The 26,060-nt window shown below is 46.1% G+C and overlaps 1 protein-coding gene across 1 annotated transcript; it reads left to right on the plus strand.

Annotated features, from left to right (window-relative positions):
* Positions 1–321: 321 nt before the first annotated feature.
* On the plus strand, positions 322–24,696 carry LOC117973917 (arrestin domain-containing protein 1-like). Its single transcript, XM_034927541.2, has 8 exons — positions 322–691; positions 13,210–13,320; positions 17,348–17,398; positions 18,828–18,982; positions 19,803–19,985; positions 20,481–20,657; positions 20,800–21,247; positions 21,589–24,696. Exons 1-8 carry the CDS (start codon positions 574–576, stop codon positions 21,639–21,641), a joined length of 1,296 nt encoding a protein of 431 aa, XP_034783432.2. The 5' UTR covers positions 322–573; the 3' UTR covers positions 21,642–24,696.
* The last annotated feature ends 1,364 nt before the right edge of the window (positions 24,697–26,060 follow it).

Genomic DNA, 26,060 nt, shown 5'->3' on the forward strand with positions numbered 1-26,060 from the left:
CCATGGAGCATTCAACAACATCAGATCAGGAGCGAGAGACGGCATCTCCCCACCGCAAAGAGAAGCTTATACCCGGCCACGTTTCCACTCAAGACATCCCCAGAGTCCTCCTCCTCCATGAACTAGTACTGTACGTGCATTTTAATAATGCACGAAGGAATTTGGAAACATACTGTGTTTACCCTGTCGTGTATCTGCTTTGTCAGTAAATAAACCGAAGGCTGATATTAAATTGGGGTGTCGTTTTGCTCAACTGCAATGCTTTATTACACATGCAATACACGCTGCGCACTAACTACAGTCTAACAAGTATCTGTACCGATACAGTATCACTACAGAACTATTGCATTATCCACGCGTGAGCAAACTGCGTGAATCGTCACCGACTGTTTCCCAGCCCTCGCCTGACGTCACGGCTGCAGAGAACGCGTTTCTGCGAGCTAGCCGCAGGTGGGACCGATACAGAGCGCAGCTTCTTCGCTCAGACGCGTTCGCATTGCCGCAACTCGGGCGGTACGTGCAGTGTGCGATTTACACCGTGTACCGAGACAGACAGAGAGGACAACATAAACCATGGGCAAACTGCAGCATTTCGATATCACTTTTAACAACAACAAAGTGGTCTATGGCCCCGGGGAGTCGATTTCAGGAACTGTGACGATTTTTCTCAATAACCCTTTGCCGTTTAAAGGTAGGAGAGCAGCGAGAGTGTTTGCTGTGGGTGTAATTGCGGTCCGGAGCTGTGCTTCCAGGGTACCTCGCTCAGAGAGCAGCGCCGAGCCGCCTTGCCTTCTTTGGAGCGGTTGTGTTGGAAGTTCTCGCCCGGATTGAGACTTTGGGATTCGGTCTTGTTTATGGAGAGGGGTGGGGAACGAGTTAAATCACATAAAAGGTTTATTTTATTGCAGGTTATTAATGTGTTGCTTTATCAAAGGAATGTAGTTAAGCAAACTTTTTTTTAAATCTCCACTTAACGATTAGAATTTTAAAAATTAAAAAAAAAAAAAAGTTTAGTTAAATTAATACCGCCTGGGTGTTTTTGAAACTATTGCTGTTTTACACGATTTATTTGTATCTGTTTATTCTCCAAACTTTTTTTTTTTTAAATAAACAAAGCCATATAAACTATTATAAAATGACAAAAACAAATCCTATTTATTTCATATCCAGTTTTACAGAGAAACATTTTATATGGTGTATTCTCATTTGCTGACTCCATCAGGGCTGTTTTGCGGCGTTGATTCTGTTGTAAGATACTAGTATGTAAAAATGTAACTCTGTGTGCTTTTGTTTTGTGTTGTGTTTTGGCATTTTCCATAAACAGTCATTATTTGTGTTTATTTATAATATCAAGGCGATACATTGACTCTCTTTTCACAGTTATTTTTCTCTATTTAAACTGTTTTAAAGGATGCATTGTTTGGAAACAAACAAACAGGTATCCTGGAGCGACAGGTTATAGGAGACGACGATATGTATATTATACTATCGGGGATACATGTAAGACTTCAAACCAGTCAGTGTTAATCATAAACAGCATTTTAACTGCGTAGACTACAGCAGGAGTTAATGTGCCCGTGTTGCATGTGATGGAACCCTAACGCGGCCCTGACCGTGCGTCAGTGTATCTCAAACAGCCAGACTCTGTTGTGGTTGGTTTAACTCTCGTCTCTGGTTTTGTGCTTACTGCGGGTATTCTCTGCTGAACCGGCCGCTGTGGATTGAATAGCCACCAAAGCTAGCCACCAAAACACCACGCAAGCCGTGCATATTTACAACATACATTATGCATTGAGACCTATACATTAGTGACACTTCAACACTGCAGCAACTAGAGATAGGACCAATAACTCAAAACTGCAGAGCAGAATCTAATCCAATACAGCAATATGTATATCTAAGCAGGGCTGGTGTCCATTTCTGCTTTTCACTTCCAATGCCTTTTTAAAATCAATTTCCAACAAATGAGTTCAGTAGAAGACACTGTGAGTGAATTAAATAAAAGCACCTCAACGATCACGACACTGCTGTCTCTCAAATATCCATTGGAATAGTTTAACAGGAGTTGACCCCAGACCTGTATCTGAGTCCAGTCGTGCAGGTTTGTTCTGTGTAAGACCCTCAGGCTGCGTCATTAGTTAGGGTTGTTAGGGTTGTCGTTCTGTGATGTTAAGTGTGGAGAGCGTTCCCTTTCACAATTCTAGAACTGTAGCTCGCATGGGGAACATGTTACAAATGCTTTAGTGGTTAATGAACCCTGATAAATACACTGGGCTGCTGGTTTTCCTTTCAACCAACCTCTCTGTTATTTAATTGAACCAGTTATTGGCTTAGTTAGTCCAGATGAACAGGAGTTCCAGATCTTTAGTCACTGCTGATGTAAAGACACCTTTAAAACCTGCAGGATAGGGGCTCTCCTGGACCAGGGCTGGAGACCCCTGTTCTAGAGGCTCGCTAGCATTGTAAAGGAGCTTGCTAAGGTCATGCTTTATATGGGGGTACGTGGCGGTTCCGTCTGTCTGTCCAGCAGCTGATGCTACATTTCCATTGGCACTGTTTAGAGACTCCTCATACCTAACAATTTAATTCTGATGAAAAGACACAGAAGGAAAGATGTGACAACAGCCTACTCCCCCACCACGCCCGTCCCCAGTGAATACAGAACAAAGCCTTGTGCTTCTGTTCAGCTTTGTCATTAATGCTTTGTGAAAGCAGGTGGAACTCGGGGAAAGTTCATGGCAGTTCAGCAGTGCAGCATGAAAGAGCTTTTTGTCCACAGTGGTAGAGGAAAGAATAGAAGGCTGTGGTTCCACAGGTGAGCTTTCAGCTCGTAAGCCTTGTGGAAGAAACCAGACCGGGGGGGATAAAAAAAAATAATCTTGACTTAAAGGTGCAGAGTCTGGGTGCCACCATCCATTTACAACCAGGAAGGTGGTCAGGTGACTAGAAGGAATGGAAACAAGTCGGACAGTGTTTAAGAAGCTGGCTGCCAGGAAATCAATTTCTTTGTTTAATCAAGGTGCCGATTAAATAAAGCTAAACCGGTTTCGCAATCGCAGCCATGAACGGATGTTTTTAGTACAACAGATATGGAAACAAGACTCCTGTTGCACATCAGTTTCACCCATTCCAGGTGTTAATACAAGCTTGACCAGCCATAGCGTACAGGTAACAAGCTCGGGTGTGTCTGATTAAACCAGGAACGAATCACACTGCTGTGCAATGGGAGTCTTTATTGCCACTTCAGCATTCCATGTCTCCTGTTTTCAGCAGGTCTGGGCTCACCACTTGTGTCGGTCAGTTTTCCTTCCTGCTTATTCAACAGTGGATCAGCCACAGACGTTCGGGAGGCTTCTGTTCAAAACCGTACACGTTGTCAGACTGGTGCACACGGTGGGGATGAATGGCCATGGTCCAAACTGAAATCATAAGAAGTGTGTTTCTACCACTTGGTTTACCTAAACGAGCATTTTCTAATTGAACTGATGTGCTGTGTAGTTTTTGGTTTAGCTACGAGTGAAGAGTCAGGTTGTAGTACAGAGTTTGGTTGCGTTTTGCTTTGACGGAAAAGGTCAGAAGAAAATTGAACATGCATGATCTTTTTATATTTGCAGTGTGTGTGGTTTACTGCTCTGACGTCAACCGTTATATAACCACGATATCCAATAGCCTGTCCTATACGGATTCACTTCCCCAGAGCTTATGCCCCTCCATGCAGTAAAACTAAATGAGAGAATAACTTCAGGCCAGGCTTCAGGATCTGTAGATGGTTTTTACTGGCACTGCCGGGAGCTGTGGGTGTATGGAGATAATCTTAACATAAACATTTCCACTTCTCCTTTGTGGCCAGGGAAACAGAATTACCTGGATTAGTGAAGAGAGTGTGACACGGCTGACTGTCACCGTGCAGCAGAGAGGGAGAGCAGAGCCGCGGGATTCACAGACATGAACATTATTGCGAGTTGATGTCGCTGCAGTGCAGTGTGTAAACTGCTTTTCTGAAACTCATCCAGCAGGAGTTAGCTGGGATGCTTTCTTCCTCTTCACTGCCTAGAGGGCAAACGCTTGTACTTGTGAAATGAACGATCAGGAATGGGGGGGAAAAAACAAAACAGGTTTCATGCAGTTAGGAGCTGAATACCTTTTTAATGAAACTGAAGGACATGAGGCTCCTACTGCATAGCAGGCTGCTGCTCTTACAGTGGACAGGGCTGGACTGGGCTAGCCCTGCCCCAGTCCTGCGTTTCAGAACTCTTCTGGTTTGGGTGTATTATTGAAATGACCAGGGCCTCAGGAGTCTGAACAGTCTAAATGAACTGGCCACACTTCCAATCGCAGCACGGGTCAGTCCTGCCTGAGTCTGGAGGTTTAGACCAGTACTGCTCGCAGTGCCAAACTGTCTGCTGGCATACAGAACTGTGTGCAGTAGCAGTGAACCAGGAACCCTGCTTGGGTTTTTATCTGCAGTGAAATCGCTGTTTTAAATAACGAAGGCTGGAAATGGACGTGTCATTAGGGTTATGTTTTTAGTGCAGAGCTCAAGTAACACTGTGTTCCCCTCGCCAGTCTTTGGAGAAGTAAAAAGGTTGAGCAAGGAGATTATTTTTCCCTTTTTAAAGCAGAAGCAAAACTGTAACATTGAAAACCAAAAACTTTGGAAGCATGACCTTCAAGAAAAACTCAACGAGTGAAGTTTGTCGCTTTAACCCAGAGGCAGAGGCAATGCAAAAACAGACTGTTCTCTCTCCTGATTTCCTGTGATGCGTTTGATCCTTCATCACGTAAGCCTCACATGACTAAATGACATCACTGCCAGTCACTGGTGGCTGCAGGTGCTGAGGCCCCGCCCCTTCTGATGAGGTCAGCAGGAAGGGAGCGTTTTCTATTGTGCAAGTCCAGATTAAACCTTCCCATGATTGCTATTAAAAGCCTGGAACAGTGTGTGCAGACCTGGAAACTGTTGCTACAAGTGGAGCCCAGAGCAAGGACCAGGTGTTAGCTTCTGCTTAACTTTCCTACACTTTAACCTGCTGTGTGCCAGTCAGATAAGCCGTAGTCAGTAGCCCTTCATCACTTTGTACAGTATATGTGCTCCGGATGTTTCTTAGATTTTCAAATCTTAAGCTCAGAACGTATCTCTTTGATTTGACCTGTGGCTAGCGAGCAGTCTGGAGCTCTTTTGGCTGGCTGCACATGAAGAACGCTATATAAATGAAGTTGGTATGGTTATTTCATATTCAGTCTCTCCCATGTACAATATAGTGGCCTCCACTGTACGCTAAGGCTTCCACCTGCATTTCCCCTGCATGTTTTTGATGGTTACATATTAAATACGTTTAACGTTTGGCTAACGTTTTCCTTTCAAATGTTCGAACGTTCAGCTGCTGACATCCTCAGTTTGCTGGTTTCTTAGGAAAACCACAGGCTGTGTCATCGAGAATCCCTCCCAGCAGGGAGCTTCCATCATGGGTGTGATAACTGCAAGAGAGTTGATAAACCCCCTCGGATGTCCACAGACCTTGCAGTCTGTAGTTTGAGGTTGAAGAGATGATGGATGCACACAGGACGGCATGCAGGCTGCATTCTCAGGAAATAGTTTCTCCCACTCTTCTGAATCAGGAGTGGGAATGTCTTGCAAATCTCTCTCTGCGTCCCTCCTGGAACATTCCTCGTGTGCCACAGGGTAGCAACTGTTTTACCAGCAGACAAAACTAGAAAGGTGATCTGTAGGGCTGTTAATGGCAATTTCGATCAATGATGTGTTGGAACTGATTTAAAAGGTATGTCTTCTCATTATAACACAACATATTAACTTGGGTTTAGAAGTCAATCGAGTTAGTGGCTCCCGAGTGACGCTCCACGTGGAGTGCAGGATGCTCTCTATAGCCTGGAGATCGCAGGTTCGAATGTCATTGCTGACCGTGACTGGGGGTTCCCAGGGGGCGGCGCACAATTGGCTGAGCGCCGCCCGGGTAGGGAGGGATTAGGTTGACAGGGCAATCCACGGTTCACCGCGCACCAGTGACCCCTGTGGCTGATAGGGCGCCTGCGGGTCTGCAGTGGAGCCATTCAGATCTGTGTTGTCCTCCAGCACTATAGGTCTGATGGCTTCACTGTGGATGACTGCTTGGCAAGAACACGTTTCGGAGGACGCGTGTTTCCCAAGTCGCTGGGGGAGGGGGGTTGCAGAGATGAGCCAGGATTAATAACAACACAACTTGGCGATGCTAAATTGGGGAGAAAACTGGGTAACCATCATTGGCAATGACTAAATTTATATTTTAAAAAAAACCAAAAAGTTTTGCATTGCAGCCGGAGTTCAGAAGCTAGTCCAGGGATTGAAGAACAGAGCAGTGTTCTGCAGGCCAAGCCCTGTCTGGCCCACCTCTTCTGATCTGTGTGTGAGTCAGCTTGGCTTGTATAGAACTCTGTGACCTCCAGCCCAGTCTCTGAGTTGCTCTGTATACAGAGCCTGCAGAAGCTTGCAGAGAGGAATGACTGGAATTTCAAATCCTTTTTTTTTTCCTTTAAGGAGTTCTTTTGCTCACATTCCCAAGAAAGTAAAGAATCGAATTGGGGAGTTTAAACGTGACCTTGACTTGGTTTCAGACGGCACGTGCTGCAGGCTCCATTTTACGAATTCATATCAAATACGTGTGCAGGTTAAATGCGGATTTTGCACATGGTTTAGGGAACGAGTGCCCACGTTCTGTATTTAATAAGCGTTGCATTAACTGCTGTGATGATGCTGCTGCTGTTGAGATGGGAAGGCAATGTAATTGCAGTCCTGATTTAACATGCAAACTGGTTGTTAATAAGCTGGGGGCTTGTTTGTTTTGTTATATTGCAGGTATAGATTATTATCCTTTGCAATTTCCAAGTGTCTCCAGTCCTCCATACCATACATTAGTCAGCATTCAGACAGTCCAATCACTTCTGCATATCAAGCACTTATCCACTTGCTTGGTCACAAGTGAACCTTTGTTAGTGATTGCAAGCAGGCAGACTGCACTGCGAGATGTGTGTGTGTGTGTCTTTATTACCAAGCTCGATTTTTCTTCCTCTTTCTTCTTGGGCATTCCCTGTATGGGCATGTTGGCGAACAGCAAGTGGAGCACTCTGCTTTCCTGTCATGGCGTCTGGCAGCACACACTGATTACGCGTCGTTTTCATGGCCAAGCCTCCTGCCTCCTGGATCACATGACGCTTTGGTCCCTGAAGTTTTAAGACCTCAACAAAGTTTACAGTTTCTGTGATTGACTGGCTAACAAAGGTCTGTCTGTGTGATGTTTGCAGGAGAGAGAGAGAAGAGTTTTTTAATTCATGTACCAGCAATGAAAAAGCCTGTATGTTTGTTTAGCGTTCTTCCGTCCATAAAGGGTTAAGTCCGATAGATCTATTCTCCCACTGCCCTTTATCCCCTTCAGCCAACTGCTCCACTTCCTGCCCTGCTTCCTTTCCTCTGCTTGATTGTCTGCTGCAGGGCGTGCTCCCTGACGGAGGTTGTTCAGCGTCAGACTGACACCGCGATGTTTTAATCAGGCCCTGCTCTGGGTCAGCTCCTCCTCTGTACTGTCTGAAATCACATTACTGTTGAGCCATTTCCAGGGATGGAAATAAGACTCCTATTGCACAGCAGTTTCATCCAAACAAGGTTTTACTGCGAGCTTGATTAGCCACGACAAGCTCAGGTGTGCCTCGTTAAACCCAAAGTCAAACCAGGAATGGAGCAAACTGCTATGAAACGGGAACCTTATTTGCATCCCTGCGTTAACGATGAACTTAAATGAAAAGCTGGATCTGGTTCATGGCTGGCGTTTCTCCGAACGGTGTGTTCTTTTGGTTTCACAGGTGTGTGTGTGTGTGTTCTGGACAGGAAGGTGATGTCATACCTCCTCTATAACCACCCCCTTTGTTGCTTGCTCTTTCTCTGGAAGGTTGCTGTCTACACAGACGAGTCTTTTGAAAGCTTTGTTTTAGTGCCGTGGCGCGTAGTTTAGGTCAGTGAGCTCAGATTAGCTACAGTAGGGACATTCTTAGTCGTAGTTATAAGTAAAGGACTAACACAACGCCCTGAAAGATCCTGATTTCAAATTTGTTTCCCCAAGAGCGCAATGCCAAACTAATTCAGCTCTCTTGCACACAAAACATCCTTCCCTGTTGCACGGATTTACGTGTCAAAGAAACGCAACGTCCTGCTTGAGAAAAAGGCGGCAGCATTGCGGCAGGCTCTTTTGTGTTCGGGTTCCCCTGCGGTGCAGTTAACATCCTTGTTTTGTTTAATTGCACCGGTTACTTAAGGGCTGTTGAGTTACAGCGAGGCGGGGGGTCTCGCTGTAATTTAAAACCCAGCTCTCCCGTGTCTCAGTCCATCTCTATAACCACTGTGTCGGTTCCCTGCTTTGTGGTAATGCCCAGTGGAGGCTGGCCATGTACACAGTTAACCCTGTATTGCCCAGTGCTTTCCTGTTGTGAGTTGGCACTTCTGTATTTGCTTAAACTCGATTGAAGCCTACTGTAGCAGTCTGTTAACCATAGAGGAGTATTCTTGAATCTCGTGACCATGTGTGGGCGTGCATACTGTATTCAGGATGGCTTCTCGCAATAGTGTTTCCTGCTGTTGCAAACTCTCCTTACAGTATGCATAGAGGAGTGTCGAGTAGAACTGAATTCTAGAATGAATAATAAACCCTGACAGATCAGCGTGGTTTGTTTTGTCGTGTTGGTGTGTTTTAAAAGTTGGATCCTGCATCACTGATAACCTGCAGATAGTTTTAACAGCATTATGTGATGGCTTGCGTCACCAGTTAGTTTTAATGACTATTGCATTGGAAATCATATTGATGTACGGACAACAGATTTTTTTTTACTTCTTGATTCTATCATAAAGCATTGCTGTTTGATCAGTCGTTACCGGCTGTACAATCTCACTGCGTGGTAGTCTGAGCCAAACCAGACTTTGACTGTTTTGTTCACAGTGAAACGTGAAGTGATCCTAAACCCATGGCTATCTGGTAAAAGTCAAATGCTGTAGCAGGTGGATTTGTTCAGTGTCTCGGAAGCACGGTCTGCAGAGTTCTGTGTAGCAGAGCTCTGTGTGGCGGAGCTCTGTGTGGCGGAGCTCTGTGTGGCGGAGCTCTGTGTGGCGGAGTTCTGTGTGGCGGAGCTCTGTGTGGCGGAGTTCTGTGTGGCGGAGTTCTGTGTGGCGGAGCTCTGTGTGGCGGAGCTCTGTGTGGCGGAGCTCTGTGTGGCGGAGCTCTGTGTAGTGGAGTTCTTGCTCCTCGTTCTTTTCCCCCTTGCATTGGCTCTGGCTCAGCTGTTGTTGTGTCGGTTTGTTTGGCTGCTTGTGTCTGTGTTTGCCTTGCCTCGCTCTCTCCTCAGGTTACCGCTGCACATTGATGAGTTTCAGCAGATCGGCCCCTCCGGTATCGAGCTCCATAGCATTCCTCTGAAAACAAAAAAACAAAAGCGTGTTCTAAAGTCTTGCTTTGTCATCTGAACAATATGCACAGTCATGAACGGGCAGTCAAACAAAAGCAATCCTGCAGCTTTTAATGGCAGCTGAGCGGTCTGATTTTCATATGACTCATGTACTGTACTGTACTGTACCACTCCCTCCTGTCTTTTATTTATTGTTTTCCATACTTTAACACCCACTACTCCACTCCACTACTTTACTCCAGCCCAGCTCTTTGATCCAACCGTTTCTTAATTATTAAATTGAACCAAAAAAAAAAAAAAACCTGACCAGGTCCTGAAGCACTCGATAAACCAAGAAGTGGAACTGCAGAAGCAAGTACTTTTTTGAAGCACAAAAGATCCATTCAAACCTCGAATTTATTTTTGAAATGGAGCCCTCGGTGTGAAAGTGCGTGCTGTCTGCTGGTAAATGGCTTGGATGGTAGACAAGCACAGAACTGAAGCTTCACGTAACAAACCCCCCTTTCTAGCTGGGACAGGCTTGCCACTCTATTTCAATGACACAGTTTCAGGGACTTGAAAAGCTTTGCTGGTTTTGAGTTTGGAAATGCTGGTTAGTCCTGTGCACAGCTTTCACAGGGGGAGTGTGGGGAGGCAGCCAGGGAACAGGTACCTGAGGGATCAGTGGGAACAGAAGCAGACAGCAGGTGTCCAGCACAATGAGACCGTTCACCACCCCCAGCTCAACCAGCTCCTGTACCAGCTGTGCAGTCGACTCTCACTAATCCACACCAGTTGGCACAGGCCCCTGTTCAGGTTAGTGATTCGTTCTGAGTCACTGTTCAGAATCTGCATGTGTTTCATGTTCTTGCGTGACAGAAGTGAGCTGATGCACATGAAGGGGTGGGGAATCTTGAGCACAAACCGGACTGGCAGCATTCCTCTCTGGTGTTTTTAAAATAATTAAATAGACTGCATCACAGTCACTGGAGTAAAAAACAACACCACTCTGTATATCTCTATTGCAAAGTGCTTAACTCCTGCAGTGTATGTAGTGCAGCTCACACGAGCTCCCCGCCCAGACCTGGCTCGTGGAACAGTGCCATGCTTTATCTACATGGGAGCTAAGAAAAACATGCAGGCTGGGAAACGGGCCGATGAAACCAGCGGGTGTATCTCTTCTAATCGGGACAGAGGTTACTTGGTTCCTCTGACTTCAGATTTTAAATTTGTACAGCTCTTTTTATTTATTTATTTATTTATGTAAGTTCAGAGTTGGAATGCCGTACTGTAAGCGTGCACACACACACACACACACACACACACACACATCACTGGTGCTCTTGACTGTAAAAACTTGAGCAGTTCACCTTTGTGGTTCTTTACATACATAAACACCACGCCCATGCATTCAGCGGTGCTGTGGGATCCATCAGTCAATCTGGATGTGAAAGGAAAGACTTGTTTAGTTTCACCCACGTGCCCGTGGTGCATCAGTTCAGCCCTGCCCTGCACCTCTCTACATGCTATTTTTAGTTAGAGCCTAAAGCATTAAAAAGATGAACTGAAATGCATTTACAAGTCCCAGTACAGATGCATCTTATCCTTGTTTTGTAGAGCTTGATTTATGAGTGTGTTTTGGCAGCTTTTCATGAATACAATTAAGCCCTGCTTGAGAGAAATACACAAGAAGCCTGATCGGCCAGGATAGTGGAAGATAGCTGCTAAACATTAAGGGTGGGGGGGTGCAGAGAGGCTTTCAGCTTCTGGATTAGATGCAGTAAGACTGAAGCACATGAAGCCCTGAAAGTGGCGGAGGGGTGAAACGAGAGCAGCAGTAAAGACTCTGGGCTTCTCCTTTTTCCTGCACTCTCTGGCTGGAATTCAGCGCTCTGAACCCTTATTGATATTTTGGGGATGATGGATGGGCCCTCGAGGGGAAAGGTCACAGAAGAGCATACAAAGCGGTACAGTACATTTCAGTCAATAGGTGGCGCTGCATGTCGGCAGATACTGTCCAGTTCCTGAGTCGGGCATGAAGCTCAACAAAAGGGGGGCATAGTTCACAAAAACAGCACCCAGCCGACAAGAACAGCTGACGGCTTTTACTGTGGTTAAAAAGAAAGGCTCCTCTGGGTTCATTTTGGATTTGGAAAACTGTGAAATAGGCAGAAGGAGGTGCGAATTTGGAAAGTCCACAGTGCGTTCCTAATACTTTCTTCTGTACCATAATTACCACGTTCCTGATTTCTCCCCCCTTCCCTACATCCAGTTCATTTGTTGTTGGTTAAGGCGTGCTTTAAGACGGTGATGTGGAAGCACCGTACACAGTACAACATGGTAATCTTGGATATGCTGGTACTTCACACCACTGATTGTGCAAGCCTGGCATCTGGGATTAGTTATTAATCCCCACCAGTTTTCCATTGAAGTACAGGAATGCCCTTTTAAATCATTGTAAGATAACACATTTTTGTTACACAGGTGTGTGTCTTGTGACTTAGGAAGAATATTCCTTTATCAGGTCCGAGCTGCAGCGTATCCTTCCACCTGTGTGTGTGTGTGTGTGTGTGTGTGTGTGTGTGTGTGTGTGTGTGTGTGGAAGGTGTGGGATCTCCAACCCAGTATGTGATTGCTTTATTTAGTATTTTGTTTGTAATTTGCAGCATGTAAATATCTGCGAGCACTTTGTAGGAAAGTTGTGGGTCAGGGTTAGGGTGTGTGCAAAGCGAATGTTTTGGAACGGGTCACGCAGCCTCTAGCCATGGTGTTGATGCTGAATCATTGGGATTCTTTGAGGCCAGACCGTAGGAAACGGGCACTGATGGGCTGAAGGACCTTAATGTTCTGCTGTTCCTACGTACGGGTTCAGTGCGAGAAGCGAGCGTTGCTTATTCGTTTTGGATTGGCTACGATCAGGATGTCTTGGGTTAACTTGACAAGTGATTCTGCCGTGACATTTTAAAAAGTGGGTTTTCTAAGTGAGGGAAATGTGCACAGCCTCTGTAACCTGAGACTGGAATGAAAAAAGATGGATATCTGAATTTCAGGATAATAGCATGAACTTCAAAGACCCCCCCCCCCCCCTCCCAATAGGGTGAGAGCCAGGAGTGTCAGGATGAGGGCTGATGGATTACATTTGGTATTCATTAGGCATCAGTCAATGTGATTAGCGGCACAGAACTGAGAGTCAGGGTTCTGTATGCAGTTACTGTGCTGAATGTTTAAACCGTGTGTGTCCTTGGGTGGCTCAGTGGAGATGTGAGCTCTTGTCCTTTTAGATCCTGAAGTAAATCTCAAATTGCTTGCTTTTACTGTGAGACATTCTGCTGTTTTGGAATAAAAAATACTTCTGAATCTAAACTGGGGCAGGGAGATGCGATCAGAAAAGCTGCCCCTTTTGCGTTCTGATTACATGGAATGAGTTTTATACCTTGTGTTAGTTTAATTACACTGTACAGCGACTGAGATAGTGGAGGAAACGCAGCCGGGGAAAGAGGGCAGCAAATCACATGAGGAGCAGGTGTTGAACTCCTTCAGCACCAAGTTACTTTATAGAAATGCATTGTGATCACTGCTGTGTACCCTGCACTGAGAAAAAAAAATCAAATCATGCATATTGGTATAATTCAGCTCTCTTTGGGTATCCATTACATAAAGAAAGAAAGGAAGGAATTGCTAATTTCTTACAGCGAATGTAAAAAAAATGGCTGTAGCTCGCAAGGGCTGTACTGTAGTCCGATGAATCTGCAGGGTGATTTTAATGTGAGCCTCCTTCTCCTTTCCCAGTCATTAAAGTGAACTGCGGGGGATTGTGTGGCGTCTCGAGCAAGATGAACGACACCACGTGGACAGTGGAGGAACCCTACTTCAACAGCACACTGACACTGGCAGATAAAGGTGAGGGCGGGGGAGAGGGGTGGGCTGGGGAGGGGGGCTAGAACAGGGGAGAGGAGGGCTTGGGGAGCAGTGCTAGGCCAGGGGAGAGGGGCGGGCTGGGGAGGAGGGCTAGACCAGGGGAGAGGGGCGGGCTGGGGAGGAGGGCTTGGGGAGCAGTGCTAGACCAGGGGAGAGGGGTGGGCTGGGGAGGGGGGCTAGACCAGGGGAGAGGCACGGTTTGGGGAGCAGTGCTAGACCAGGGGAGAGGGGTGGGCTGGAGAGGAGGGCTTGGGGAGCAGTGCTAGACCAGGGGAGAGGGGTGGGCTGGAGAGGAGGGCTTGGGGAGCAGTGCTAGACCAGGGGAGAGGGGTGGGCTTGGAGGAGTGCTTGGGGAGCAGTGCTAGACCAGGGGAGAGGGGCGGGCTGGAGAGGAGGGCTAGGGGAGATGGGGCATGCTGAGGAGGAGGGCTTGGGGAGCAGTGCTAGACCAAGGGAGCGGGGCGGGCTGGGGAGGAGGGCTTGGGGAGCAGTGCTAGGCTGCTGCATGACTGAGGTCTGGCCAGAGCTGGACTGTTGGCAAAACTTTTACTTAGCTGAGAACTCGACCAATCGGCATTAAGGATTTGTCAATTCCAGTACTTTATCTTGTTCCGTGCATGGAATATGTAAAAAAGAAAGCAGCCTGTGAACATGCTTTTCAGGCTCGCTCTCACAGCGGTAGGTTTGCTAATGCTCAGAAGATTTCATGCATGGCTATCTGCTGAATCAATCCCTCCAGAGATGGAGTCGTTTGTGATTGAATGTCTATTGGGAGTGCATGAGCACAGCTCTGTTAATAGGGGACTGTGAGGAGTGGCAGCTCCATCGGGGCAGCATCACACAAAGCAGGGCTGTCAGCATCTAGGCATGCTGCTTGTGTTTTGAGCTCCCTCCCCTCCCTGCTCGAACAGAACATGTGGGAGTCCAGGAGCAGATCTGGGGTCCCTAAAAGCATCCCCCGGCAAAGACTGTGTTTGGGGCAGCACGGGGAATTCCAGTGAAATGTGGTCCTGTGTGTCTTGAGTGATTTCTCATGAGTATTAACATTGTACCTGCTCAGTTCAAGAAAGAAGGGATCTGTACAGATGCTGGGAGGAAATAAAACTGAGAGGAGCTCTACAAACGGATCTCCAATAATATCTGAAAGAAGAGCAAATATCTTTCTCTAAAATAGTCCTGCATGCAAGCACATGTGCTCACCTAATCCCCCCCGGGTTGCACATCCCTGGTGACACATAGCAAGTCCCCAGCAAAAAAAAAAAAACGCAACTTTGCACAGCCAGGATGCAAACCTGCGCTCCCCTGACTGTGTGACTCTCCCTGCCTTTACCAGGTGCGCCAGTCCGAGTGCCCTGAGGTGCAGCTTTCATTGTAAGCCTGTTCTTGCCAGTGCTTGGTAGAGTCCAGCAGTTGAATACCTATCAGTGTCGGTGTGCATCTGTGTGAGGCATGTTGTCACTGTCTCCTGATCCCTGCAGTGAAATCCTAACCAGCTGACCCAGTTTTCAGAGCCTCGGACGGCCACACCCTGGGAAAGCAGCACAACAGTTCGAGCAACAAGGAGACAAATATGTTGAGTCTGCAGAGCCTCCTGGAATCCACTGCTGGTGTTGTGCGGGTTAATGTCACAGTGGCTGCACTCTGTGTCCAGCAGCACTCAGGACACTTCATTACATGGTCCAGACACATGGCATTTTCTTGATCAGCAAGAGACAGTTTTAATATACGGCGTGCTGGAATGGAAATAGTTTGTGTGAAAGTGGAGCTAATGCCCAGTGCGATTTCATACTGCTGGAAAGTTTTTGTTGTATTTCCTGTTCCTTTCACAGTGATATGTTTATCCTTGCATGTTAGGATCAGAATGCTGATTGACTGCATGTGAGCATCCTCCCTCCCTCTCTCTCTCTCTCTCTCTTTTTCTTTCTTTCTTTCTTTCTTTCTTTCTTTCTTTCTCTCTCTCTCTCTCTCTCTCTCTCTCTCTCTCTCTCTTTCTGTCTGTCTCTCTTGCTCGCTCAGAGCTGCGGCAGGGCTATACAGTTTGCATGGCGGTTGACAGCGTTTGTAAAGCAGGCATGCTGTATCAGCTGAGACCCCCCCCCCCCCTAGCCTTGTTTACAGGATGCTGAGTTAATCAGCTGTACCGTGAGAGAGAGAATAATGCACATCTGCAGTTTGAGCTTATTATTTGATAAAGTGTGGGGGATACCCAATTGATACGACTATGTACTCGTGACAAATTCACTTCACTCTGCACATTCAGCCGTGGATTTCTCCCTAAAGATACCTGACCCTGACCCTGCCCTCTGACATTAGAGCTGCTCTCATTCCCCGTGGTAAACACACGCTTTTCTCTCATTATTTATTCATTCCCCCTCTCGCTGCTCCTGTAGTTATTCCTCTCCAGTACAGAGAATCTCTTAAACAGGAGAAGTGTCCGGTTGCATGGCTCATGGTCCACCAAGCTCATTTCAGATGTGAACTCTGGCCTCCAGGATTTGAATGGTTTTAAAAAGCTGAATGTAATTCTTGTGCTGTGCCACCCTGAGCCTCGTCCAAAGAGTCCGGTCTCCTTTTTATTTATTTTATTTAATTTATTTGATAAAACTGCTGTGCCGTTTGCGCTGTAGCACTCGTGCTCTTTATAGAGAAGCTGCGTAATCTTGTGGTCAGTGTGCAACAGCCACGCCTTGTTATCAACCATCATCACTTGCTTGATTTCCCCCTTCAAATATTTTTAAACCATGTTTTCAGCGCCTGATAACGCAGCAGTAACATGATCAGTTCAAACTCCTATTTGGAGGAAAATACACTTGCAAACTCACCAAGTTTGCACTGGCTTTAACCAGCTTCAGCTTAATAAAAGTATTTCATAATGAGCCCTGCTATAACATTATTCAACTACCCCATATGTTTTTAGCTTGGGTTATATAAAGCATTCAGATTATTTAAAGATCTATAGATTAATTTGTTCTAGAATTTAAAAAGAGAAATCCCTATTTCTGTTTCATTTATTTTAAAATCCTCCCTCCCTCCCTCCTTCCCTTCCCTGCTCTCATTTATCTTTTTGAAATTCTTTTGAACTCCTTTTTTCAACATTCTGTTTGAAGTTCTTTTGTTCTGAAGATATTCTTTGACTCCAGATTTGCAAGTAAGAAGGAAATAAGAAAAAAAAAACAGACGTTCCTTAAACCTTGCGTAGAGAAGACTAGCTCGATAATGCATGGCCTTGAACAAAGCTAACAAGGAAAACAGAGACAATACCACGATGCCTGAAGAAACAGAAAGTGATACTGTGTGGTTTTGTAACAACGTGCTTTGTGAAAATCAACCAATATTTAAAGCCACAGCGAAGCGTCATGGATGCAGGATTGTCATCAGCCTTGCTTCTCGTAATTCTGCTGCACTGACTCATTCGTCTGGCTGTTGTTGTTTTGGGGAATTTCCTATCAGGAAGCTGCCGAGTACAGTAAGTTGTTCCTGGGAGACCTGTCGCCCTGCAGTCTGAAATCTGCATTGCACAGTATTAGACCATGTTTAACCGAGGGTGCAAACTGAAGTCTTCCGTTCTGTCTTGGAAAAGCAGTGGTTAAACCCAGGGGCCCTGTCTTGTTGTAATTCATTTCAGAGATTAAAAAAAAAAAGAATAATTAATCTGGTAAAGAAACTTGCAACGTAACTACAGGGATAAATCAGTTTGTATGTGCAGAGGGAGGAGGGGGGTTTGAGGCTAGGCTATTGTATGCCCCACGTGGAGTCTGTCCATGCTCTGTATCTGATGTGCCGGTTTGGAACAGCTGTGAAAGATTTGCCACGTAAACGTGGTTTTGCAATATCTGCAATTGATTTCTTTAAAACAACACGTGCCAGGCTAATGGTGTTCGTCTCAAATGGGTTCTTTTCACTGCAGTGCTCTGCACGACTCTTGCATGTGAGACCCGGTGCTGTTTGTGTTCTGTGTTTCAGTGAATGGTACGATGCTAATGGCAAGCCTTCTCCTTGTGTTTCCCAGGCACTCTTCCTGCAGGGGAGCACACCTACACGTTCCAGTTTCTACTACCAGGTAAGATGCTAAACGCAACTCCTTTTGTATTGATTCGAGGCATAGTGTTGCCTGATGGTTAAGATTCACAACATGAATATATTGTAGATTTATAGCTGGTATCGCTGGTCCTCTTAGCTTGAACAACTTGGCCACACTGTCTCCCTCCCGGTCCCTCCACAGCAATCCTGAGTGCATTGCATGTACCTGGCTATTTATCACCAGAATTCCATACAGTTTTATTGGTGTCGGTAATGCAGCTGACTTTGCTATTTCTGTTAAGTGCGGCTCGATCCTCTCGCAGCAAGCAGAGCCACTCGGTCAGTATTTTTTCCATGTGCTGCAGAGTGCAGTATTTGATTGCATTTGTTGTGTGACGGCGTCCTCTTTGCTAAAATACCAGGAGATTGATTGACCTTTTAGTATCGAGCAGTGCAATTCAGCTAAAATGACCCTAGTGGTGATGAATACTAAAAAAGGTTTGATTTTAAAGTAGGTATGTTATTAAGGATATTGTGCGTTTTGTTCAAACTCAAGCCGCTGCTACGATTTGTGTTTTATTCGTGGGGCGGAGCTGCAGCAGATGAGCTGTGTTATAATAGCATCCGTCTGGTAAAAGCAGGACTGTTTGGAAATGGTGCAGCCAGTGCCCAGCCCTTTTCAAAGTTCTCTTTCTGAAGTGAAAAACAGCCAGTCCTCTAAACCGAGGTCAGTGCAGGCTGTCCAGTCTGTGGCTCAACACCCCCTCCTGTACCAGACTTTAATCACCCTCTCCCTGAGCCCCACGCTGTGTTTGCACAGCTGCAACCAGGGCAAGCTGGGATCTGACTTGAACACAAGACTGATCAGAGTTATGAACGCTGTTCCAAAGCACACCTCTTACTAAGTGCTTTCTTTGTTAAAAAGTGACACACAGTATTGCATGCGTCCCAGGATGGGGGAGGGAGGGATAGGGGAAGTAAATCATCAGCATACACAATAGGAAATCTACACGTCTTGCTGTTACACCGTTTTAAATACAATGAGCAGTAATGTAAAACTAATTCTAGATTGGACTCCACAGCTGCCAGTTTGTTTGCTTACATTAACCCTCGCACAAGCCTTGCTGATTTATGCCCACGGTGTAGAGTCACGTAAATACTGCAGTTTTTTTTTTTTTTTTATTTAAGCTGCCCGGGTTTTCGTATAGTGCCGTACCAAGACCAGACACTGCTTAGCAAACGGATTCTTAGAAGCTGTGTTCTGTGTTTGGTTTTAAGCAGGCTATTTTAGTCCCAATTCCATTTCTCGTCCACCCTTGACTCCCCCTGTTCAGTTTGAAGTGCTTTGTGTTAATCTGAATGTTTCATGCATGACAACAGGGTTAATGCAATCTTGAATAACCCCTTGGTCCCAGTCCTTGAATGAGATGCCAGGGTCACGAATCGCTCTGCTCCTCTCCTCTCCTCAGTCTCTGCCCCGACCTCGTTCGAAGGCTCGTTTGGGAAGATCACGTACCGCATGAGAGCGGTGATTGACACGCCTCGCTTCGCAAAGGACTACAAGGTCCAGAAGCCCTTCTACCTGCTGAGCCTGCTCAACCTCAACGAGGTCCCTGATATCGAGGTGAGGGACAGGGCTTTAAACATACCACACTGCGTTTTTCTATGGATGCTGCTGGGTTAAAGCCCAGTGATACCTGGGCGGTAAGCAGCAGTATCTGTGTGATCAAGCAGAGGAAGCAGCATGAGGTCCGGCTGCTTGCAAAAACATGCCTGAGTGCAATTACCCAGAATGCAATGGTGTCCCGAGAGCTGTAACCCTTCACACTCCAGAGTGCTCATGCAGTCCTGTACAGTATAGAAATCCTCTTGCCTCTCTCTCTCTCTCACCTCACACTCTCTCTCCTCGCTCGCGCTCTCTCACTCTCGCTCTCTCTCCTATCTATCTATCTATCTATCTATCTATCTATCTATCTATCTCTCCTATCTACCTATCTATCTGTCTATCTAACTCTGTCTGTCTGTCTCACTCTCTCTCTCTCTCATCTATCTTATCTGTCTCTCTCACCTGTCTGTCTGTCTGTCTGTCTGTCTGTCTGTCTGTCTCTATCTATCTATCTATCTATCTCTCTCTCTCTCTCTCTCTATCTATCTCTGTCTCTCTCACTCCAGGTCCAGCCCCCACTTGAAAACAGTAACCATGGATGTAGATTTACGAGTCTGAGTCCTACTGCCCTAATGCTGCTTCGCCTAGGGGAGGGGTTACTGTTGATCAAACTGGCCAGAACCGGTTCCCTGCCTGCCTGCCTGTGTGACTCTGAGGTTCTGAACTACCTGTCACGCTTGGGCAGAGAAACTATTTTTGGAACCCATGAATGATGAGGAATCCGAGAGCTGGCTGCTCTGTACTGGGGTGTCACCCTGTTTTTATTTCTTTTCCACAGCAGCCCAGCACAGCCACCACCACGAAGAAGTTCAGCTACCTGCTGGTGAAGACGGGCACGGTGACACTGACAGCGAGCAGCGACCTGCGAGGGTACACCCCGGGACAGGTGATCAAGCTCTCCATGGAGCTGTACAACAAGTCAGGCAAGGACACGGGCAGCATCATCGCCAGCCTCATCCAGGTAGGGGGAACACGGGTCCGAAGACCTTTGTATGGGATTTTACTTTGGGGTATTTTATCCATAACTTCAAAGCACTCAAAGAGAATTGCAAAGTAAAACCATAAGGAGCTAAGTGAAGGAGACGTGTCGTGTCCATGTATGTGGCTGAATTTTAGTTTTTAAATTCAGGAACGTTCATAACTTGCCCGCAGCTCAGTCAATTAAGGTAAAACTTATTTTAAAGAAGTCAAGTAGAAGCACAAATTTCAGCTTCAGTGTACACTTGAAGGCACCAGCTGAAATGATTGTCTGTGCGACTTGATTTCAAAGACGTTTTACCTGAAGTTTCAGAAACCAATTTTGAAATTATTACATCTTAAGAAAATTCCTAGTCTGTGACTATAGAGGGCAGGTGTACTGACTCCTAAGGGATGTTGCTTCAGTCACTTCTTCAGGACACACTAAGCTAACCCACCCTCCCTGATCCCATGTCCTCCTGTTCCGTTGCTCCCGCAGAAAGTGACGTACAAGTCGAAGCGGGCGATCTACGACCTGCGCACCATCGCGGAGGTGGAGGGGGCGGGGGTGAAGGGTGGGAAGAACGCAGAGTGGAAGGAGCAGATCATCGTGCCCCCCCTGCCCCAGTCCGATCTGAGGGGCTGCACCCTCATTGAGATCGACTACTTCATCCAGGTGAATAGGTCTTTCATACACTGCCTGCACTGAGTTCTGTGCCGGTGAAGTCGACACTGTGGACCGGTATGCTAGGGTGCCGTGCCGAGCTCCTCTGTTGTATTCGTATCCTCACGTTCCTACTCTGTTCTCGGCTCTGCAGGTTTCTTTGAAGTATCCGGAGGTGCAGGTGACATTACCCATCTACATCGGGAACATCTCCATCAACAGCCCCCCCATCACCCCCTCCCGACCCCCCAGGCCTGCCCCCCCGGTCCACCACAGCGTGACCCCCAGCGCCCCCCCTGTGGAGGACGACCTGGCCAGCGGGATGGACAGCGAGGCGATCCCCACCAAGAGCCACTCCCAGCAGCAATCCTACGGAGACCAGCCCCTGCCCGCCTTCTCCCCCACATCCTTCAGCTACGCCCCGGGCCTCAGCTTCCCCGAGCACTCTCAGTCAGACCCCAGCGGGACCTCCACTGGGCCCCTCTTCTGCGTCTCCACGGGGAACACCATCCCGTATTTCACCGAGGGAGCCGCGGCCCCCGTCCCGACAGCCTGTCCCCTCATCCTGCCTCCTGAGTACAGCACCTGGGGTCACCCCTACGGTGAGTCAAGGGATTGGAACCAGGTGACAAAACTTGTGCGAGGTCGCTAGAAGATCTAGTTTCAGAGTGTGTGTTCTGTTTTTAATAAATATCTAATAAGTAAAATGATATTCTTGTATTGTGTGTGTTATATTTACACAGTAAAGCAATGCAATTAATACTCAAATGACAATAACTGTAAATGCCTGGGCTAGGCTGGGCTGCACTTTTATTTATAAATAAGGCTGTGGTGTTTTTTCTGTTAAGACTGTGATGCGTTGTGGAAAAAAAAAAAAAAAAAAAAAACAAAAAGCCCAATTTAATAAAGTGCCTGATTAAACAAGCGGCTTGTCTCTCCACAGAGTCTCCTCCGTCCTACGAAGACAGCTGCAGCAGCAGCACTGATGGGAGGTAGAGCCGGAGAGGGATCTGTCTGTCTGCTCCTGCACTGCACACAGTGACACAGCAGCCTGCCTGCCTCCCCATCGAGGCATTTTATACATTCTGTATCTTTTTACTGTTCTTGGAAAAGGGATCGCTGTTTCTCCCTGTCCTGCGAATAAACATTTTATCAGAAGAGAGAGAGAGGAGAAACTATTGTAATAATAATAATAATAATGATGATGATCTCTGTTTCTTGGATGATTCTACTTGGGCTCCAGTCCTTGGATAGTTTTCAGTGCTGTATACCTAGATAAACCGTGTTCAGCACAAACCGGGACCCGAGATTTTATACTTCGATTCCTTTCTAGTTGTATTTGTTTGTTGAATACTAGCATCTGTGATGCCTTAAACTGAAATACTACTGACTCTCCGTCGCGTCTCCTTTTTTATATCGCTACCAAAGCTGGCCTTTTACAAACGCAAACGTGCTAAAACAAAATTTAAAATTCACTCCTATAACCAAAAAAAGAAAACGGGGGGGGCTGTCAAAACACAGACGTCAAATGAGAACTCCTGGGTCCGAGCTGCAGAATATTCAAACGACACGGATTACAGAACACAACGAGCCTTAAACTACGGGAGGAAAGCAGACGTTCAGACGAGGGGGGCGACTGCAAACACAGCGGCTGTGTAAAATGTGCTGTAGAACGAGGAATGGAAAGGGTTAAACTGAATCAATGTACACTAATATCTAGCACTGACCCATTCATTACTAGCACAGCACTGGTCTCGCAGCTCCTGGGTACTGCTAGTATGCAAAATACCAGAATGGCATACAGTATAACATCTCCACAGCCTGAGCTCCACGTCTTGTATTCAAAAAGCATTGGCCATTCGTAATACTGCAGCGCTGAGCTGCTGTCCCATCCTCCTCCTTGAGTAATGGGGTTCATTGGAAATCCTGGAGCAGCGCTGAGCTGCTGTCCCATCCTCCTCCTTGAGTAATGGGGTTCATTGGAAATCCTGGAGCAGCGCTGAGCTGCTGTCCCATCCTCCTCCTTGAGTAATGGGGTTCATTGGAAATCCTGGAGCAGCGCTGAGCTGCTGTCCCATCCTCCTCCTTGAGTAATGGGGTTCATTGGAAATCCTGGAGCAGCACTGAGCTACTGTCCCATCCTCCTCCTTGAGTAATGGGGTTCATTGGAAATCCTGGAGCAGCACTGAGCTACTGTCCCATCCTCCTCCTTGAGTAATGGGGTTCATTGGAAATCCTGGAGCAGCGCTGAGCTGCTGTCCCATCCTCCTCCTTGAGCTGCCCACACTAATGCCTTACTTAGGTGATTGTGGTTCTTTTGTGTGTGTTTTTTGTTCTATAAAAAGGGAAGCGAAAGGTCAAATTGATTTGTTCTAAAGGTTATCGCAGCACAAGTGTCTCAAGGGACTGCAAGGTGTTTATGGTGGAGAAGAGACGTTGACTACGAGACACACTGATGCACTTTGGACGACTGTGTGTAAGGCATTAGGGGTAAAATGAATATGCAGATATTCACATATTAATATTCATGAATCAGGCTATGCGCACCGCACAGTCAAGGGTTAAATCAGCTCCTGTGATTTAATGCAGTATTTAAAGTGGCATTAACTGCTCTGCAATCCAAACTATGCAACTGCACGGTACCTGCCGTTGTCTTTAGGCTTGTGTGCTTTTCATTTCCAAATTTGATCAGAACTGTTCTGGCAGATCCACCATGCAATCATTATTCTATCAATAAGAAGATCTATTGATCCGAACTAGTTAAAGGTATTGAGAAATCTCTGTGTTCTGACGTTACTTGGCGATAGGGGGGGGGGGGGGGGCAGTGTTTTATTTCTTGGCTTTAGAACAGAAGGAGAATTCTGTATTTGTGAGCCTGTATCTGACTGGGAATTCACTCTGTTGTCTTGCATAGAACACTGAGAGTGACTGGGGAAAATTCCAAAGTGGAGGTGCAGAGAGAGAGAGAGAGAGAGAGAGGTGATATTAAGATTGTATTTGTCATTAATAGCTGAAAGTGGGCTCAATGAAATGATTTAATCTGTGTGAGCAGTCTCTAGTCTAGACCTGTCTTAACCTGTGGACTGCTCAGAAACTGTGCAGAGCAGTCCAAGCAGTGCAGAAGCAGCAGGCATCAGTCCTCGCAGTGTGCTGTATTCGGTCAGTCTGCTTTTACTTGAAACCAGGGAATTTTAAATTTAACTGCATTTAAAAAAAAAACCACATACTTCAGTTAATTTACATATAAAATGCATCAGGGTCTAGGTGCAGGGAGAAAACATGTCTAGCGATGCTGGTCCGCTAGAGTAGTGACCAGTGAAACTAACAAGGCTGCATAAGCTGCTGGGTCCACACAAGCACCCTGCTTTCTCTGGTTAAAATGAAGAACCTGCAATCTTGAATACCTCGTTAGTTTGTGGGTCCAACGGGGGGTACCCTGATTATTTCTTAAAGGCATATTTCAGACATTTATAAGAGCAACTACCTATTCGACAGCTTCACTGAATAACTGAATGCATGAGAGGGAGAGTGTGTGTGTGTGTGTGTGTGTCTCACTCTGTGTGTGTGTGTGTGTACAAATATGAAAAATTATTATATAAATCTTAAACTATCCAAATGAAAGAATGAAGGCTTTTTTTTTTTCTTTGGTGAACTTGTCTTTTTGTAATCTATCCGTAAGGGACAGTAAATCATATAAAACTGGAAGCAATGTCTAAATAAAACTGCTACACACGGACCTGTTTTTAAAATTATTTTCAGTTGTCTATTTATAGCGTTTTTGTCTTTTTTTTGCACAAAAAAGGTTCTACAGCTTTATTAACTACTGTTTTGTTTTTCTACTATTTTTTACAATGTTTCTACTCCAGATTATTCTTATTTTATTTGTATTTTATTTTTGGACAGTTTGCCATGTACATGTGTGACTGCAATCAATCTGTTTTCTGTATTTAACCACTGATTTCAAAATAGCACCTTAGAGTTTTAATGTTACATATTTTAAAGTGTTACATAATCATTATTGTAATAGGTACTAATAAAAAATAAATTCTCATCATGGTTTGTGGGTTTTGTTTGTGATTGTGAGCAAGTACAGGTATGTCTTTGTCACAAGAAAGCATTGCACACCAGCCTTGCCAAACTGCAGTATTTGTTTCCAGCAATTTGCAGTAAGTAACTAAACAGCACCACCTGCTGGCTGTCCTGGAAACATCTCCTCCTGCTCCGTGTTTAATCCCTTGTTGCGACACGCGGCGAGCAGATCAAGTCACGGGACTTCTTTCAGTTTTGACCAATCGAAATTCAAGATTAGTTTTGTGACGAGCAGTTAACCCTGGAGAACAACACTATGAAACAATACTCAACTGTTAAGTGCTGCAGGACAGGGAGTCTCGCTGGCACGGTTTAATAATGAGGGACAGGGTTGGAACAAAGACCTGCACTGGAGCTGTGGATGTTTGCCTGGCCCTGGGGTGTAGAAACTGTTTCCTTGGCCAGAACAAACCATCACTGGATCCTGTGCCATTGCGCCTCACTGACTAACACATTACCAGTCCTCACCCTCGTGGAAATAGCTCGGGTTCGCGATGATCTGCGGTGAGGCTGGCTGTGATTTCGGCTTGGGGTTGCTCAGTTAATCGTTACAGTCGCTTTGCTTGTCTGATGCCCTTCTTATAAAGGGGTCTGTGAGGGGATGGCCAATCGCAGTCCTGGAGGGAAATCCCACTCCAGGTCTTTGTTCCAACCCTGTTGTAACTGGTTTAATGGACCCAATTCAACCTCCACCCAGAGCCTGAAGCAGTTAATGATCTAATTGCATGTGTTAAACCTGGAGTGGAATGGGTTTTTGAATTATACAGTGGATTGTGTAGTGGATAGAATGATGATGATGATGATGATGACGACAGATAAAAGCACTGGAATTAAAAGTGGATTTGCATGCAAAGGGTTTCCACAGTTGGAATGGACTCTCTGCGCTGCAAAGGGGCATGCAAAGATGTTCTTATCTGCCACTGTGTTAAGAACAACTACACAGATCCTGTACAGTTTCTCACCAAACACCAAATGCATTGTGAGCATACCCAAGCGTGACTCCTATCAAACGTCCTTCCTGTTCTGTTGTCTGCGAGCAGAGACTAGAATGTAGGGCAGCAATCCCCAGAAGAAACCCCAGTAAGCTCCTGGCTTTTCCTTGAGACTTTATAACAAAAAGGGGGTACGGGGCACCTGTAAAAGGACCGCAGGGCGTCCTGCTCAGACGAGATAAGACTAGGGCTTTGGAAATCTCGTCCACGCTGCTCCTGCCACCTGTGATTGAGGCTGGAGATTTGCATAACAATGAGACTCTTATTCTGAAGCCACTTCCTGTTAGCTCCTCTGCCGAGCTGCCCATGTGGTGGCGGCAGCAGCCTGCAGATT

This window comes from Acipenser ruthenus, chromosome 15 (assembly GCF_902713425.1).
Source record: "Acipenser ruthenus chromosome 15, fAciRut3.2 maternal haplotype, whole genome shotgun sequence".
Taxonomy (NCBI): domain Eukaryota; kingdom Metazoa; phylum Chordata; class Actinopteri; order Acipenseriformes; family Acipenseridae; genus Acipenser; species Acipenser ruthenus.

Coding starts and splice junctions, on each gene's coding strand:
- LOC117973917 (XM_034927541.2), top strand. CDS start 574: ATGGGCAAACTGCAGCATTTCGATATCACTTTTAACAACAACAAAGTG. Junction 692..13,209: donor TAACCCTTTGCCGTTTAAAG/GTAGGAGAGCAG, acceptor CTCCTTTCCCAG/TCATTAAAGTGAACTGCGGG. Junction 17,399..18,827: donor GTTCCAGTTTCTACTACCAG/GTAAGATGCTAA, acceptor TCCTCTCCTCAG/TCTCTGCCCCGACCTCGTTC.